The sequence below is a fragment of the Galleria mellonella genome, unplaced genomic scaffold (genome assembly GCF_026898425.1).
Source record: "Galleria mellonella isolate WM207_F2 unplaced genomic scaffold, CSIRO_AGI_GalMel_v1 utg424, whole genome shotgun sequence".
Classification (NCBI taxonomy): Eukaryota; Metazoa; Arthropoda; class Insecta; order Lepidoptera; family Pyralidae; genus Galleria; species Galleria mellonella.
Genome location: NW_026442097.1, coordinates 1,831,082 through 1,849,093, shown reverse-complemented (window position 1 = coordinate 1,849,093; position 18,012 = coordinate 1,831,082). Strand labels below are relative to the sequence as shown.

The following is an 18,012-nucleotide window of genomic DNA, read 5'->3' as shown; positions in this document are numbered from 1 at the left end:
GAAATTATTATTTGTTAATTTTCTATTATATGTTTCAATTTCAAAACGGTAAAATATGCCAGATACGTCGTATTACATTGGGCGACAATGTACAAACGCTCTAACTTAAGTATTGTATTTATAACACATTGGATGATGTTCATCATATGATATCCGAATGTACGAAATACAAAACACAAAGGGAAGTATTGATACAGAAATATAGTCTCAATAGACAGGAGATTGGTTTATTTTCAAATATACTCGCAGAGCCACATTCCGGAATGGCAAAATCTTTAATTACTATATTTTTGTATCAATAATTCCCTTTATGAAAATAGACTACTAAGATATTATGTATTATTTATTTATGTATTAATGTTTTAAGTATGTGAGGTATTTTATAAAATTAGAGTATTCTGAGGCTGACATATCCTTATAGGATAAAAGCCTCTAAATAAAAAATATTAAAAAAAAAGTATTATGTAAAAAAAATTCAAATAATGTAAAATAATATCAAATCCTCATGCCTTACCTGCTTCCACTTCTCCCTTGAGGACTGTAAGGTGGCGGTGGACCCCAAACACCAGTCTGAGCATCAAAACTACCGCTCGCCTCCCCAAACCCTTCCTGTCCGAATTGAGCGAAACTGGCCTGACTTTGAGCGAAATTTGCCTGGCTTTGAGCGAATCCGGCCTGACTTTGGGCAAATCCGGCCTGACTTTGAGGGAAGTTGGCCTGACTTTGATTGAAATTGGCCGGTTGGTTGCGGAATTGGCTGAAATTGTAGGAGCGATCTTCGTAAGACGGCTGAGGGTTGGTGGTGGGGGTGGTATCGTTGTCACAAAAACCATACGCGCTGTCTCCCGATTGAGGAACGGCCCCCATACGACAACGGGAACTGAAATAGGATGTATTTCTCTTTAATAAATATACACTTTACATATTTACCATATGTGTATACCACTTTCCATCGGGTGGACCGTCAGCTTGTTTGCCGTTTTAAATTACATAAAAAAAATCGAGCCTGTTGCAAAAGTCATGGCCGGACAACGTGACTGATCTTTCATGATGATGTAACTAATATGAAGTCTTACATTGTTAAAAGTTTCATAAGTACACAGTAGATTAAGGGTCCCGAATGGTCCCAAAACTAGTCGAGCTTTATCGACCAAAATACAATTAAACCGGTAGTGAAGTACAATCAGACATTAGAGCCAGTAGAGACTAAAGTATGGGATTCTTCAAAAAGGATATATTAAAGTTTCTTCAGGGTTGGCAATGCACACGTGACATCGCTAGTGTTGCAGGCGTTCATAGACTACAGTGACTGTTTACCATCAGACTGGCTGTATGCCTGTTTGCCAACTTTGTAGTATAAAAAAAAATTATTACATTAAAATACTTAAAGTCTTGCTGCGTGCAAATGCACTTACTTTTGACTGTTACTCCTCGGCCATGGAAACCAGCTCCATGCGGATGTCTTCCTTCCAGTTCCAGGATTAGGAGAGTACAAATTGCCTATGCGGCCTGAAATGGAAAAATATTTCGTAACATATTAAACTGTCATTTAATTGTCGAGGGATGGGCAGCAGCGTCACTATTAAAACATCTCCAAAGCCTAACTGCAATTACCAATGCGCCTGCCAAACGTGGCAACTACTGGCAAAACTCCCCGAGGGAGAGACCTATATTTAGTATTGAATAGTTGATCTCTAAAATAGTATCATTTTATAATTATTAAAAGAACGAGGGATGGACAGCAGCGTCCCTCTTAAAACATCTCCAAAGCCTAACTGCAGTTGCCAATTCGCCTGCCAAACATGGCAACTACTGGCAACCCCTCACCCAAAGGGGAAACTTGTGTTCAGCAGTAGACAAAGGCTGATATGATGATGATGATGATGATTGTATGATTAAAAATACTAACCTGGCGCCCAAAACCTGTGCTGCAAACTAATGTCCCATGCTGGCTGCGCTGGGTGACACTGCGCACAACAGCTGCAGTTACTCTGCAAAGAAAAGGAAGGGTATTTTTTTATTGGATGAAAATGGAATGATAACCCCGCCTGCGCTAACGGGATACGCTGGCGGAGCACTAGTGAATGGTGATCTATGAGGATGAAAACAGGCCAGTTAGCCCATCATGATGAATTCATCAGGAAATAATCATGATAGTTTCCAGGGGAACCGCGAGGAGGTCGACCTGGTTGGGTATATTGCTAGCAATGGGATTCTCAGTCTCCATTACTAACCATCCCTTTCCCCCCCTAAAAGGAAGGAATTAGTAGTAATTGGGACTAGCTTTTTTACACTACTATAGTGGCAAACAAGCTTACGACCGGGGAGAAAGGGATTTTTAGTAATGGAAATTAAAAATCCATTGCTAGCAATATACCTAACCAGGTCGACCTCCTTTCATTCTCATCGATCGACTGTGCTTCTGCCGGGGGTTAGTTTGCCATCTCCTTTCCTTAAGAAGGGAGGGGAAATAACAATGCATGACGGATACCATGGGCACCAGAGTACATCCTGCGATGTCCACACATGCTCTACAGATCTGTTGATGATAGTTACCACTTTTTATTAAGTAGGTAAACTTGTTTGCCATTCTAAGTATAGTAAAAAATACTTTTGTACTTTGATTTTCGCTTGAAAAACTCCAAAACAAAACGCTTACCTGTACTTGACGGCTGGGCTGTTGGGAATTCTGCGTCGCTGGTGGACGGTACAACGACCTGCATCTCAGTTCTAGTTGCTCCCAGTACATCTTCTTGCGTTCATGACTGTAACATAAACACTCATACATTTAGTAGCGGACTAATGGCGTGAATTTACACGGTACAGAGGAATAACACCTGAGTCCTCAGGAATGGCAACGTATGGGGGGTATCATGGGTGAAACAGTATACTCTATTATGTCCACGGTACTGCTCATGTCTATAGGCGACGCTTAACACTTTCCATCAGGTGGGCCGTCAGCTTGTTTGCCATTCTAAGTTGTATAAAAAAAAGGTCATAAAATTTGGCATAAAACATTCATTAATCATCATGATATCATTGCAAATCATTATTAATGTTATTTATGTATATATGTATATAGATAAAAATGTTTATAATTACTTCTCTCCATCCAAAGGTTGCCCGGAAGAGATCGCTCTTAGCGATAAGGCCGCCCATTGTTTTATCAGTGTGAACATATCTTGTAACTGTTTGTATCTATTTATAATTAATGTATTTATATTTAATTTTACTATTGTAATCTTTTGGAGAAAACAATAAAGAGTATCTATCTATTATATATATATTGTATAGGTATACATTATTTTCTTTACCAATCTGAATAAGGAAGTCCCGCGTTCGTGATTCACAAAGGTTGACTGGTAGAGAATGCTACTAGCGTTTAATCCGCATTTTGTACCATATTTTATTCTGGTCACTAAAGTTATTTAAATAAATAAAATACAGGTAATACTTGATACAGATCAATAATATATTTCCCCAATTACGCGGAATAAATCGCGTTAAAAAACTGGTTTCACATAAATAAACACACACATCAAAAAACACCTATTGAACACTTGTATACGACCACGTAAAATATACGACCTCATTATCACGCTTTTATTAGAAAAACTAGCACACTCTGTTTCTATAGCAACGAATATATTGTCAGGGAAACAAGAAATTTGACTAGTCACTAAATCAACCAGACACCATTGAAATTACGACCTTAAGTACAGAACGGTAAGAAACACCTCACTATTCCGTGACAGATATTGGATTTATAACACATACTTCAACACTTCTACAGTTTTCACCGCAGTGCCTTGACGTTAACGTTGTCTAGAGTTTACGAATAATTTTTAATGTTTTAAAAAATCAATCATGTCCCAGTCACAATCACACACGCATAGAACTAGTATTAGTCAACACTCGAGATCTGTGAGTCACTTCATACAAGATTTAGACGAGTTGACCGATACGGAGCTGATAAAACTAGTCAACGATCTGAAGCACCAAATAAAAGTTCTAAATTTGGAAAACGAAATTTTCGAAAGAACCATAATTAGACTGGAGCCATCGTTGATGCATGGTATCCAACAGGCGTTGGAATACGCCCATAAACTCCAAAGCAGCTCATCCATGAACGTTGGGAGTTTTGTCAAGTCGCAGACTTCTAGAATCGGAGGCCTGGATTCGCTTACGAGTCCGTCAAGAATGCTGACAAGTCCGTCAAAAGTGTCCACAAGACGGGTCGAGTCGTCTGTTAAACTTGGTGGTACGATCATATTCGGGACCGGTCCAAGGATTAACGTGTTGGAGAGATCCGAACTTGTGTCTTCCGAAATGGAGATCCTAATTCACAATTTAGAAAAAGCAAGAAATAAAGCCTCAAAACAACAAGCACTGTTAAAGGCTCAACTTGAAGAGATCGGTATAAGAGTGAACGATATAGTCAAAGCTAATGAAACATTCAACGAAGAAGTGATAATTGAAGGCTGGGATAAAATAGCTCAAAGGATCCCAGCTGAAATATGGATAAGATTTATGATGGAGTGGCTGAAGATTTGTGATAGTCAAATAGGCAAATTGAGACTTAGGACTAGCACACTGAATGCACAATTCAGTAAACTGAAAAGCCAGATAAAAGTAAAATCCGAATTGAGCGAGAGTCTAAGAGCTGTAGATTTCCAGAAACTTAAAATAGAAAACAACGAGTGTGTTAACATAATTGATAAGAAATTACAACAGTTGAGTGAATTGAAAAAGATGACCGGGGATGCAAATTTAAATTTGACGATACATAAAAAAGCAATGATGGAACAGAACACTTACTTAACAAATATAATTAATACTATAAGAAAGAAAGAGAAATTGACTATGGAATTAGATAAAGAGAGAGAAAAGATACAAATACAAGTGGACAGTTTGGTGAAGAAGCTTGATGAAGTGAAGACAATAAGGCAGGCATACGAAGTACCAGATATAATGGATTACGTATGCGTCAAGTCTGAAGTGACTGATTTGAAACACAGTATCAAACTACTGGAGAATAGATCACACATACAGCAAATTGCTTTGACTTCGCTCAATAAAAAATTAAATTCAATGTCCGTAAAAACGTAACTATTTGTCATTGTTTGTTATTTCTTAATTTTGCTAAACTGTTTCGTTTTAATACTATATTTAATAGACTGTTATTGCAAATTATTTTCTTAGAAATATACTTGGTATAATAAATTTTATTAAACTTAACAATTGTCTGCCTGTACGTCTGTATAAAAGAAATCTGTCACTATTTAATATCACACTCGTATTTATTTGGATTGTCTGACATACGATTTTTTCTCTCTAGAAAAAATCGGTTAATTAATCAATACAAAACCGCTAAATACCGGGAAATTAGGCTATTTTGAATTCCGATCACATGGAAGATTCAAAAACAAGTTCTGAAATAAATAAATACCACATAGCGTCATCTAGTTACAAGCTAACCAGAGATTGGACTATAGGTAATAGATAGCAGATACGTTTACTTAAAAATGTTCGTATTGTTTTAAATAGATACATACATACTAATAGCTTAAACGTGAAAGTGAGTTTGTTTGTTACCTTATAGCGCCTTAACGGCTTAACCAATCACTATGAAATTTGCTATACACCTACTATATGAGATAGAAAAGGATGTAGGCTATATTTTGTCTCAGTAACCATATTCCGGTCACACGGTCGAAGTTGCATGTAAAAATTAGTAACAAATAAAACAATTTTTAACTTACCTAAGCAGTTGATATGCCAGCATACAGCTGAATATGCAGACCAGCACAGCAGTGACAGATAAAGCAAAGACTCCCCTGAGACACCAGTAGAGGGCGCCGTGTACGACCCCGCAGTCTTTCACGCCTTCAAACACGCAGCGAACTCCTGGATAGAGAAGATGACATGTACAGTTCTTTCAATAGATAATAATATTCCAATTGATAATTCCAATTTGGTCACCGAATGGGTAACACTAGGCTCCGAGTAGCGATCTAATAATTTGCTTGAAGATACCTCGTTTAGAGGTGAAACATGTGTAGCAAATCGTGCGTAAACAAAATGGCAGTCAGAGATGGATGTCTAATATGGAAGGTTGTGGAACTTCTGCTAGTAATAGTGGTGGTCAATCCTCGAGTGTTGGCAGTCGCACACATACTAATGGTAGCGGAAGTAAACAAAATAATTTTAATCAAATAACCAGTGATATAGACAATACCTGATTCAGTAAAATGATTTCAATAGAACTTAATGGAGATATAAATAAATAAATAATTGACCTGACCAAATCAAAAACCAATCAATTGATTGAATGCTTTTGTTACTAATTTTATTTAGAGGATATTTCTTTGATAATATCAACAAATTTGGAATTACATTGTCATTAAGTAGTATCGAAACAGGTTACATTTTAAACCAACACCTAGTAACTAGATCTTGGCTGCGTTACTCCAGGAACTAGACGCACTTTGTACAAAAGTCTTTTGCTTAGACACCTCTGTCCTATTCGTGTTTCTACCGTGAAGCAGTTGTTTGCATGGCTGTGTTTCGGTTTGAAGGGTGAAATATGCCAGTGAAATTACAGGGTACAGAGGAATAACACCTGAGTCCTCAGAATTGGCAGCGCATGGGGGTATCATGGGCGAAACAGTATACTCTGTTATATCCATGGCACTGCTCATGTCTATAGGCGACAGTTACCACTTTCCATTAGATAGACCGGTAGCTTGTTTGCCATTCTAAGTTGCATAAACAAAAGAACATGTTTGACATTCATGCATACGACTTCTATACAGTTTCTCTTAAAAATAAATTTAATACAAGGTATTAAAAAACTTATAGCATACGGATCCTCACCATCATCGTCAGCCGGATGCTGGCCATCAGCCGGTGCAGAGAAGCACGTGCAAGTTCGTGTCAGCTTTGTGTACTCGCAAAGCTTCAGGGTTTGAAGTCTGGAACAAGATATTTCAAGTAAGATTTTCTCCCCATTCTAAAAGATTCAATCGAGAAGATATATAATATAATATATGAGCCCTAACAAATGGCCTCGTTGGTTCCTCGCTCGTGGAAGCATCTAGAAAACTCATTCGGTTAGTTTTAGAACACAAAATCGCGAGGTTACAAGTAGATTTTGGGTCGCAACAACTTCAGTATTAGTATGACACTTATCATTGTTAACTTTTCAATGCTGAACATCCCTTATGGGATTTTAATAATAGTTGCTCTGCTTGGCAAGCGCATTGGCAAGCACAAATAGGCTTTAAAGATGTTTTAAGAGGGACGCTGCTGCCCACCTCTCGACCATTAAATTCCCCTAGTCGCATATTACGACACCCACGGGAAAGAAAGAGGTGGCCCATTCGATCGAGAAGAACTGGCATGAAATTAATTTGACAGAAGGAGATAAACGGATTTGCCCAATCAACCCTTCCCTTCTATCTTATTTGCCCTATACCCACTAACTTGCACTCTACCCTCAAATAACATTTTGCGCCCAATATACAGGCATCTCGCTATCTGCATCAAATGAGGACGGGATGGATAAATAAATGTATCTCTAAGGTCAAAAAAAACAAAGAAGGAAGTGTACTTACTTATTCATGTGTATAACGGTGGTGGTAATTGTGACCAGTACGCAAGTAAGAGCGCAGACAAGACAGCAAGCGCCCACTACTTTGATCTGAAAATTACCACATAATTACAAAATATACTGAGTCAACAAAGCTGGAAAAATATTACATAGTTTTTTTTTTTTTTTAACCTAATATGGCAATGCTGAGTGAAAGGGATTGTTAGTGATGGAGACTGAGAATCCCATTGCTAGCAATATACCCAACCAGGTCGACGTCCTCGCGGTTCCCCCTGGAAACTATCATGGTTAATTCCTGATGAATTCATCATGATGGGCTAACTGGCCTGTTTTCATTCTCGTCTATCACCCTTCACTGGTGCTCCGCCAGCGTATCCCGTTAGCGCAGGCAGGGTTAACATTCCATTTTCACCCATCAAAAAAAATGGCAATGCTGGTAATCTTACTCATGGAATGTGGTAACCACCGCCTATAGTCATGGACTGCGTACGCTAAACATAGGCTTATATGTTTATATTATGTTATGCTATGATGGTAGTACTCCTCATGCGTCACCATTGCTGAGGACTAAGGTGTTTTTTTTTGCTGGGTTATTGGGTTAATATCTTATGCAGGCAATTTTTGTACAGTCTTCCTCAAGCGTGAATCTTTTATTTTATATTATATTATTTTACCAAAGGGAGACTTTGTACAAAAGTCAATTGCTTGGGTACCTCTGTCCCATTAGTGTTTCAACCGTGAAGCAGTTATGTTTGCATAGCTGTTTCGGTTTGAAGGGTGGGATATAACGTGAATTTACTGGGCTGTACCCAGTAAATTCACCACCCCAAGAATAACACCTGAGTCCTCATGAATGGCAACGCATGGGGGTATCATGGGCGAAACAGTATACTCTGTTATGTCCATGGTACTGCTCATGTCTATAGGCGACGGTTACCACTTTTCATCAGATGGGCCGTCAGCTTGTTTGCCATTCTAAGTTGTATAAAAAAAATTACTTCGTTAGATGATATAAATTAACGAAAAATAAAATGGTTTCCATTAATACTTCTATTTCTTCCGCCAAGCAGCTTATTCCAGTTTGAAGTACCAGATATAGCAGTGACATTACTGTATACTATGAGCCGAGATCATCACGGCACGAGGGACTGCATCGCGCGATTGACACCTCGCGTGTAACCAATCGTTCTGGGGTTTGCAATCCAGAAAAATCCATACGCCGAGTCTGTCTATGATTTTAATATTTTCTATGATAATTTATTTATTAATATATCAGTAAGACATACTTTTCTTACCATATAGCTGTATCTGTTCCTTCTTCGCGCCAAACTCATTATACAGACACCAGTTAATACCAACTGAAACAAAAAGTATTATATTCAAACCAGTTCGGTTTCTCAAACCACTAACAAACAAATTCCTCTATGCTATTACTTTTGGCTAATTTTCAGTAGCCTCCAAGAGCCCTTCCCTTCTGTCCTTCTCTTTCTCTCTTCGTTTCTTCTCCTCTTTTCATATTCACCTTTGCCTCTCACTTGTCTATGTTTCCTTATTCTGCTAGTTATTTTTCCTATTTTACCTCTTCCTCTCTACCGTATTCATCTTAACCTTCTTTCTTTTTTTCTTTACATTCACACCTTCTAGACAAGTAGCAAGCGAAGTCATTGATGGAATCGACATCGCTAGCGAGTCCGTGGGATAGCAACATTGGGTGTCTCATTCAAACTCATGGACTCGCTTGCCGGTTCTATTGACGAATTCGCTTGCCACTTTTGGGACCACTAGAGGGCCAGATCAAGGACTCAATAGAAAATTATATAATTACCACAGTCTTTCTCTTTAGTCCTTCCGTCCGCTCTTACTTTCATCTTTTCCTTCTACTTTTTCCCTCTTCCTTCCTTTCTACACAAACCAATTACTCAGAACATAGTCAAACAAAGTCAAACTCCTTACTCCATGCTGTGAAGTGGGAGTACGGGAAAGAACCCTAACAGCCAGCACGGTATGCTGTCCACAACACAACAGACGGTTCCCTAAGCTAAATGCAACTACTTTCTTCCTTGTCTCCTTTCCTCTGAAATCCTAAAATCCTTCCGTACTTTCTTTTCTCCTTCCTCCTTTCTTACTAGCTCTCTCACTCAAAAGCCAATCAAATTCAAAATCCTCACCATAGCTGCCGGTACAGCGGCGGGCACCGTCTCAAGGTGCTGCGGGGAGGCGGTAAAGAATCTGAGCACTATGTGCTGCGCGGCGAGGAGTCCACCCAGCGCGGCTGCCAGCGCGCCGCACCCCACGCACCACCACGCGTACTTGTGGCGGCGACATGACGTCACGTTGTTTATCCCCACTGATGCTGGAATGGAAAAGATGCAGTCTTTTTTATTATTACTTCAACCGTTAACTGTCCACTGCTGGACATAAGCCTTTCCCATAAGGGGAGATTTGCCAATAGTTGCCAAGCTAGGTAGGCGGGTGGCAACCGCAGTTAGGTTTTTAGAGGGAGGCTTCTGTTTTAAGAGGGATGCAGCTACTCATTCCTTGGCCTCCCTTAGTCGCCTCGTATGACACGCACGGGAGAGAAAGAGATGGCGTATTCTATGCCGGGACCATGCGGCGATTTTTTATGATACTTAATAAGTAACAATACGTCTGACCCATTCGTGTTTTTGCTGTGAAGCAGTTGTGTTTGAATGGCTGTGTTTCGGTTTGAAGGGTGGGATATGACAGTGAATTTACAGGGTACAGAGGAATAACACCTGAGTCCTCAGGAATGGCAACGCATGGGGGTATCATGGGCGAAACAGTATACTCTGTTATGTCCATGGTACTGCTCATCTATAGGCGTCTGTTACCAATTTCCATCAGGTGGGCAGTTGTTTACCACTCTAAGTCACATAAAAAAAACCTAATAAATTTCTTGCGGCTTTGCCCACGTGAATCAATACATATCATATATGCTAATTTAGGATGTAATCTATCCGTGTACATACCAAATTATATTTAAACCCGTTTAGTAGTTATCGCGTGAAAGAATAACATACATACTCAAACGCTTTCACATTTATGGTGGTACGAATAGCAAGATAATGGCAAAAGAGCTGGGGGGAGGTATTATAGTTAGAGTAATAATGGTGTCTTACAACAGCCCCATTGCTGGCAATATACTCTGTTAGGACGGCATCTACGCGGTTCCCGGTAGTTAAGTTTTGTAAAATTCGTCATGATGACGACTGCAAAAAGAATTATGAAAATCGGTTCAGAATTGACGATGCTACAGCCTAAGATAGTCATGAAAAAAATTTAAGCCTTCAATCGTAAAAAAATATAGATTCAAAGTGGAACCAATTGGTTCCACTTTGGGACCCCTAATTAGGGGTCCTCGTTGTCACTTCAGCAACTTTTTAGCTAAATCTAGCAACATACATATGGATCTTGGCTATAGAGTTGACAACACTAGCGATTGAAACAAGATTGTACTTTCTTGTGAAAAGTGTTACCAATAATAATACTTATACATAATAATTATATTCGAATAAATAAGTAAATAAATAATAAATAAGTGATCATATTCCAAAATATGTTTGGCTAAAAGACTAGAATCCAAGCTAAAGCCCTAATAAAAAAAATGAGCTTAAGAAAAATTTATTTATTAAAATATTTATTAAAATCACTACTAAACTGACGAAAATATGTAACAAAAAATAGTAAAAAAAAAATAGTAGATTGAATAGATCTACTCCTTTTTGAAATCCCAAAAAAAATTACCAAAATAAGGAGGTGGCGGCACATAGTGCTGTGCCACTTCGGCCGCAATCGTCGACTGTGGTGCTGATACTTGGTATTGTAACACTTGCATAACACTACACATTTGCATGCCATGCACTAAAAAAAACTTGTCTATAGTCCAAAATAATCACAACACTGAAAAGTCCGATTTCCCGCCATTTTTATACAATAAAAAAATAATGCCAATTTTTTTTTTTAATAAAATCACAGATGTAGAATTATTCAACTGTGTTTACGGAAGTAAACAGACTAGTGATGCGAAGTTTCGAATACCGCGCCATTGCTATAAAATCGATATTACAACCCACGCAAACGTAAGGAACGATGACCCTTTTATTAACAACAATATTGTTTACACTATCAAACGCACTGGCTGTATGAGTGTGGTCATTTTGTCTTCACAGCACTAAACAAAATCAATTGCATTGTCTATTTTTTTTTCTTTTTGTAACAATAAAACTAAACTCTCCTTTATTTTTCCCTCCTTATTATATGTGATTTGATCAAAACCAAAATGTAACACGTTTATTACAACAAATAACACTTCGTATACAGTACAAAGAACTTGGAATTAATAATAATAACAATGTTTTTATTTCAATAGAATTGGGTTACATTATTTATTCAGAGGTCCGACTAGGTTATGTGTTAACAATGGGGCTAACTCGCGCAGAAGCAATGGACACTTTATAGGGTGCAGGTAAAAAGATCGTAAACTGAACTGATTTAGGATTGTGACAGCAGTTTGCCGCGTAAATTTAACTAACCTGTCATAAAAACGAAACAGAACTTAGTAGATATTTTTATAAATGTTATCAAAAATGAATAATGTTACAAAAAGATAATAAAAGAGCGTGTTGGAATTTTTCTGTGATCCTAAATTAAAAAAAAATATATAATATATATTGTTATAACCTAAAATAATATGATCTAGTAATTTAGTAAACTAGTAATGTAATATGGTTATGTACAGCATATAATAGCTCCAATAGGTAAATAATGAGTAAATGAAAACAGAAAATATTTATTTATTTATTCAATATTTTTTTTAATGTATGGCAATGCAATATTGTCTTTTTTTATAATCTACGGCACAAACGAAATATTTTATCTACTGTATGGGTCTAAAATATTGAGTATTTTAACTATGAATTTGTTCCTAAAAATGTTTTTTGTCTTTATCTAATTAAAAAAATAGAGTTAAAAGAAAATTTAAATTTGATCACAAAGTTTTTTGTGTCTAATAAATTCGAACTTACTACCTTTGCGATATATAAGTCAGAATATACCTATACCATTGATCCATAATTCTCTCGAAAAATGGACAAAATGAAGACAAAATTAAACAAAAATTTTTTTTAAAATTTAACAGTCGACAAATATGTCGACTGTCCCATTAGAAAATATGCTCATGACATTAACCCATGGTTCTAAACATATATTTTTTTAACTGAATGAATAGCACAGGTAGAATTGAGAAACCATTGTCCGCAGGTACATTCAAGGTTTTAATATGTCGGTATTTTCGTATACGTGAGAAGATTTTTTCCTATTGCACCTGCATTACATTTATTTGCGAAATATATTACACTATTGCGTTCGAGACAGTGTCGGTGTCTTTCAGAATCTTTGTAAATTCCCCGGAAACCATAATTTTAAGGAGACAGGTATTGCTTTTGTGTATTTATGAATAAGAAGATAAAGTGGACACTGGTTGGCGGGATGAAAAGAATTAAATATGTGTAACAAGAGAGAGATTTTATGCAAAAGTCGTCTGCATTTTTTTTCACCTTTGTGACAACCATGTTTCTGCTGTGAACCAACTTGGTTCGCATATCTGTGTTTCGATTTGAAGGGTAAGCAGACAATGAAATAACTGAGTAGGGAGGTATAAACCCTTAGGAACTCTTAGGAATGACTCTATCTCTGGTCGGTTAAAGGAGTCAAATTTAATACAGTTTGTATTTTAATCGCTGACCACTCCACCAGATATTACCTTCATTACAAAAATAATATAGTGTTCTTGCATTACAAAACCGTGTGGTCCCAGCATAGAATAGGCCATCCCTACCTATCCCGTGGGTGTCGTAAGAGAGACGCTGCTGCCCATCCCTCACCCTCCCTTAGTCGACTCTTATATCTGTACGTGATAGTGCAATTCGAGCCTTAGATAAAGCTTACCATTATTTCTTCTATTAGTGGCTGCTAGCACACTGGTTGGTGGGCGCGGAGGAAGCGCTGGTGGTGTGTCGGTCTTGGCCGGCGGCGGTGGACCGGGATCGTCCGCGCATGCGTACTGCGCCGACGAAGGCTTACAAGTGCAAGCCACTTGGTACTGAAAAGTTTTAAACAAGTTTCGTTAAGGCCAGATCCATATTATAGAGAACGGTTACAGAGATGTTTCCTCCCATGAACACTCCCAAGTTATGGGAATAGCTCCACGTCAAGGTTCTTGGAACGGTCTGCAGCATGGGGATCTTTAACCTTAGAGGATATATTACTAATAATGGAGTTCTTAAAGCCCATTACTAAATTATTTCCCCCAGAAAGACGGTAATTTCGTAAATTCTTTCTTTCTTCCAAATCAAGTTAAGGCGCTAAAAGGTAATAAACAAACAAATTCACTTTCACAATTATTATACTAAGGATAACTACAAATTCATACAACAAACAACAACATGGTCATCTCTTGCCCGCCGGATGATGTGTGGGCAGGCGACGTAGGGGCCTCGGGGCGTACCCCATTATCCCGGCTTCTACTCCGGAGGCGACGACCTCTGGGTCGCTGGGTTTTCAGCCGGCATACACTGATGGTCTTTGTATGCCGGCGTGGTGTCTAAATTAATACAATTACTGACCTTATGCAAGTCGGACGTAACAGAGGCGCTGGTGTCGCACTCTGGACATGCTTCTGGTGTAGGAGAACTCCGCGCTGACGTCACATCCGCCATCGACATCTCGGCTTTTGGTCTGTTAACAATTAATAACAATTTTGATACGTTATACGTTTAAATAAAATGGCCGTGTGGTTCCGGCATAGAATAGGTCACCCCTTCCTTTCCCGTGTGTGTCGTAAGAGCATATCAGCCTTAAACTGTCCACTGCTGAATATAATCCTCCCCCTTGGAGGGGTATTGTCAGTAATTGCCAACAATTGGCGGATTGGCAACCGCAGTGAGGCTTTAGCGGTGTTTTAAGAGGGACGCTGCTGCCCATCTCTCGCACTCCTTTAGTCGGCTTTTACGACACCCATGGGAATAGTATTATTACTATTCTTATAATTTCATTTTAATGGTGGACCTCCTATATTTTTTATCGAACTCACAACAGTTACATCATGACGATCATAAAGTTATTTTTACAATAATAAAAAATCTATAATCCTTTTTTTTTTATAAAACCAATTCAAAAATATAATAAAAGATAATTAGAAAATATCGACACTAATTTTTTTCGAACATCACTAAAACCATAAACAATAATCGGTAAGCACTATTTTTTTTCACATTACCCGCCTACTCTAATTTCATTTATTAGGCAATTGCACCTTACAGTTTGGTATTAAGATCTAAAATGCTTTAATGCCTTATTAGAGAAAAAACAATATGGTCGATATGCCAGTAGACATCATCTGCCATTTAACATCCGGTCCAGAGGGACAGCTGTCAACCGACTAAGACAAAGATGTACAAGTTTAACGTCCGTATGTGATTTTTGTATAAAATACTAGCGATCTGCCCCGACTTCACTCGAATAGATAGAAAGATAAATCAGTATTCTATATTAGCTTTAATACGAATAGACAAATTTTTGGTATTTTGAGCTACATTCAGTGGATTTTTTTTGATGGGTGAAAATGTTATGGTAATCCCGCCTGCGCTAACGGGATATACTGGCGAAGCACCAGTGAAGGGTGATAGATGAGAATGAAAACAGGCCAGTTAGCCCATCATGATGAATTCATCAGGAATCAACCATGATAGTTTCCAGGAGGAACCGCGAGGAGGTCAACCTGTTTGGGTATATTGCTAGCGATGGGATTCTCAGTCTCCATCACTAATCCCTTTCCCCCCATTCAGTGGGGTTACTCTTGAAATAAATTCCAATAGAACGATATTGGAATTAAAACATTACACATTTCCGAATTGCATTCCATACCGTTCTGATAGATGCATATTAGTGCAAATTGCCAATGCAAACTATTGCAAACGGATCTTAATTTTAATGCCTAATTGTTATTCAAGTAAGTGTAGTACAAAAATGTCATTGACATTAGATTAAATTGGTATCGATATTAGATTCAAGAGTATGGTTGCTAGCCCGGATTATCTATTAGGCAGTGTAGGTAGCCTAGGCGCCCGCTGTCGGCTAGGGATTCCGCGCTCTGATATATTTTTTTCGATATATTTTTAGATGAAAATTACAAATGGAAATTGGTATCTAAACAAACGCTCAATGAAAATATTATTGCATTGCTTTTTTTTTATATTACATCCTAATATTTTAATACATTTCGTAAGTTACTATATGTAGATGAATCGTAGTATTTTTTTTTGTAAGCGAAACCTACATTGTCTAGAGGCCTTGACATAATTAATCCGGCTCTTGTTACATTATTGTTATTTTCTATTATATATAGTTATATATTAAATGTAATATATTAATATATTAAATAGTAATATATTAATATATTAAATAAATAAATAAATAAATAGTATCGTGGCCTTTTTTGTTTTACAAAAAAGTCCACAACACTACATATCTAAGTTCAATATCTCAGCAAAAAAGATGGCTTTCATGTTAAAAGTAAAAAAAAAAATTTATTTTTTTTGTAAATTTTACAAGCCTTTCAATTTAAAATCTTAGAAAATATTAGTACAGTATTTTCATACACGACAAAATACCAGTCTCACTAAAATGTATTGACGAGTTTGAAAGTTACACAAACAAATATCACATCAGTGCGAAGCCGGGGCGGGTCGCTAGTATTATATAAACTTTTAAAAACTTTTAATAAATAAAATAAAAATAATTTTTATTCAAGTAAACCTAATAATAAGCATTTTTAAATTTCTGCTATTGAAACATTTCAAGAATCCAGTAGTAAGTAACATAATCCTTCGACGAAATGTAACATAATAGTGTAACTTTGTAAATCTACACCACTACACCGCGTTGGTACCGCATTTTACTTCCCACGTTTAAAACAAAAACCGCAGTGAATTCGTTGACAAACCACACGCGCGAGTAGTGATGTCCCAGTCAAGCTGATTGAATGAATGAATGAATTTTTTTCATCAAATATTAGTGGTTGCCAGTAACAAAATTTAAAATTCATTACAATTATTCAGCAATATTTACAGTTACAAAAATAAGTGTTTAAATGATTTTTTACGAGTAATAAATACAATATATGGAATTCGAATGCACGATACTCGAATACAGAATTAGAGTATTTGCTGCACTCGTATAATGGTCGTAAATTTTCGTGTTTGTTTTATTATTTTATTAATTTTATCCTTAATTATTAAAGAAAACTATCAACAACATCATCATACCAGCCATTAACGATCAAATGCTGATCACAGACCTCTCCCATAAGAGGGGGGGTTATATCAATAAATAGCATCCTTGGAAGGTGGTTAGTAACCGTAACCCATTCCTTAGACCATTAAGTTCCCTCAGTCGCCTGTTACGACAACCTCTGGAAAGGAAGGGCCCTTTCTCTGCCTGGATCACAGGACAGTAAGAAAATATGCATACGACACTGAAGAAAATATTACCTCTTAAATTATTGAATATTAATTAATAAATAAAAGTAAACTTCACAAATCAATTGACAAAATATGTATTAATTAATACAAACAAACATTTGAGTAACAAAAAAGGCCGATTTGGCCCATCACTACACGCGCGATGGCGGGTGCGATGACCGCGCCACCATTAAATCATTTCTCACTACGCACTGTTGGCACTTTAACAATTTTTTAACTAAACCTATCAACTATTCGAGATTCAAAAATTTAAGAAAAAGATAAATAATTAATTTAAAAATGTATATTGACTAGACATCACTATTCCTATTCCTATACGGAGCAACCAACAAACACAAAACGCTGATCTATGATGAAATTTGAATTCAGAACGCGGAATCGTGTAACTTTAATAGCTAGTAGTAACATAAATTATTTACAATGGGAAAGGCAAAGAAACTAACATATACAGCCTAATCTATCTATCACCAGAGGGAGACTTTGTACAAAAGTCGATTGTTTGGGACCAGAGGGAGACTTAGTAAAAAAGTCGATTGTTTGGGTACCTCTGTCCCATTCGTGTTTCTACCGTGAAGCAGTTGTGTTTGCATGGCTGTGTTTCGATTTGAAGGGTGGGATATGGCGTGAATTTACTGGGTACAGAGGAATAACACCTGAGTCCTCAGGAATGGCAACGCATGGGGGGTATCATGGGCGAGACAGTATACTCTGTTATGTCCATGGTACTGCTCATGTCTATAGGCGACGGTTACCACTTTACATCAGGTGGGCCGTCAGCTTGTTTGCCATTCTAAGTTGTATAAAAAAAATCTAATGAAATTATTTATTTATTTATTGGAT

At 37.4% G+C, this 18,012-nt stretch overlaps 2 protein-coding genes across 4 annotated transcripts in view; one reads left to right on the top strand and one right to left on the bottom strand.

Annotated features, from left to right (window-relative positions):
* The window catches only part of LOC113515877 (uncharacterized), a 39,809-nt gene that overhangs the window by 6,607 nt on the left and 15,190 nt on the right, over positions 1-18,012 (bottom strand). The window contains exons 2-12 of one of the 3 annotated variants that reach the window (XM_031914468.2): positions 14,257-14,368; positions 13,580-13,733; positions 9,781-9,965; positions 8,899-8,970; positions 7,617-7,702; positions 6,877-6,974; positions 5,763-5,907; positions 2,660-2,765; positions 1,910-1,991; positions 1,416-1,509; positions 515-880 (exon numbers count right to left, since the gene is read on the bottom strand). In XM_031914468.2, coding sequence (XP_031770328.2) covers positions 515-880; positions 1,416-1,509; positions 1,910-1,991; positions 2,660-2,765; positions 5,763-5,907; positions 6,877-6,974; positions 7,617-7,702; positions 8,899-8,970; positions 9,781-9,965; positions 13,580-13,733; positions 14,257-14,355 — 1,487 coding nt within the window. In that variant the 5' untranslated portion in view covers positions 14,356-14,368. Of the gene's footprint in view, positions 1-514; positions 881-1,415; positions 1,510-1,909; positions 1,992-2,659; positions 2,766-5,762; positions 5,908-6,876; positions 6,975-7,616; positions 7,703-8,898; positions 8,971-9,780; positions 9,966-11,377; positions 12,054-13,579; positions 13,734-14,256; positions 14,369-18,012 lie in introns of those variants that run through there. The other 2 variants (XM_026900173.3, XM_031914469.2) reach the window with 2 other exon arrangements.
* On the top strand, positions 3,786-5,168 carry LOC113515887 (coiled-coil domain-containing protein 113-like). Its single transcript, XM_026900183.3, has one exon. It carries the CDS (start codon positions 3,868-3,870, stop codon positions 5,107-5,109), a length of 1,242 nt encoding a protein of 413 aa, XP_026755984.2. The 5' UTR covers positions 3,786-3,867; the 3' UTR covers positions 5,110-5,168.

Coding starts and splice junctions, on each gene's coding strand:
- LOC113515887 (XM_026900183.3), top strand. CDS start 3,868: ATGTCCCAGTCACAATCACACACGCATAGAACTAGTATTAGTCAACAC.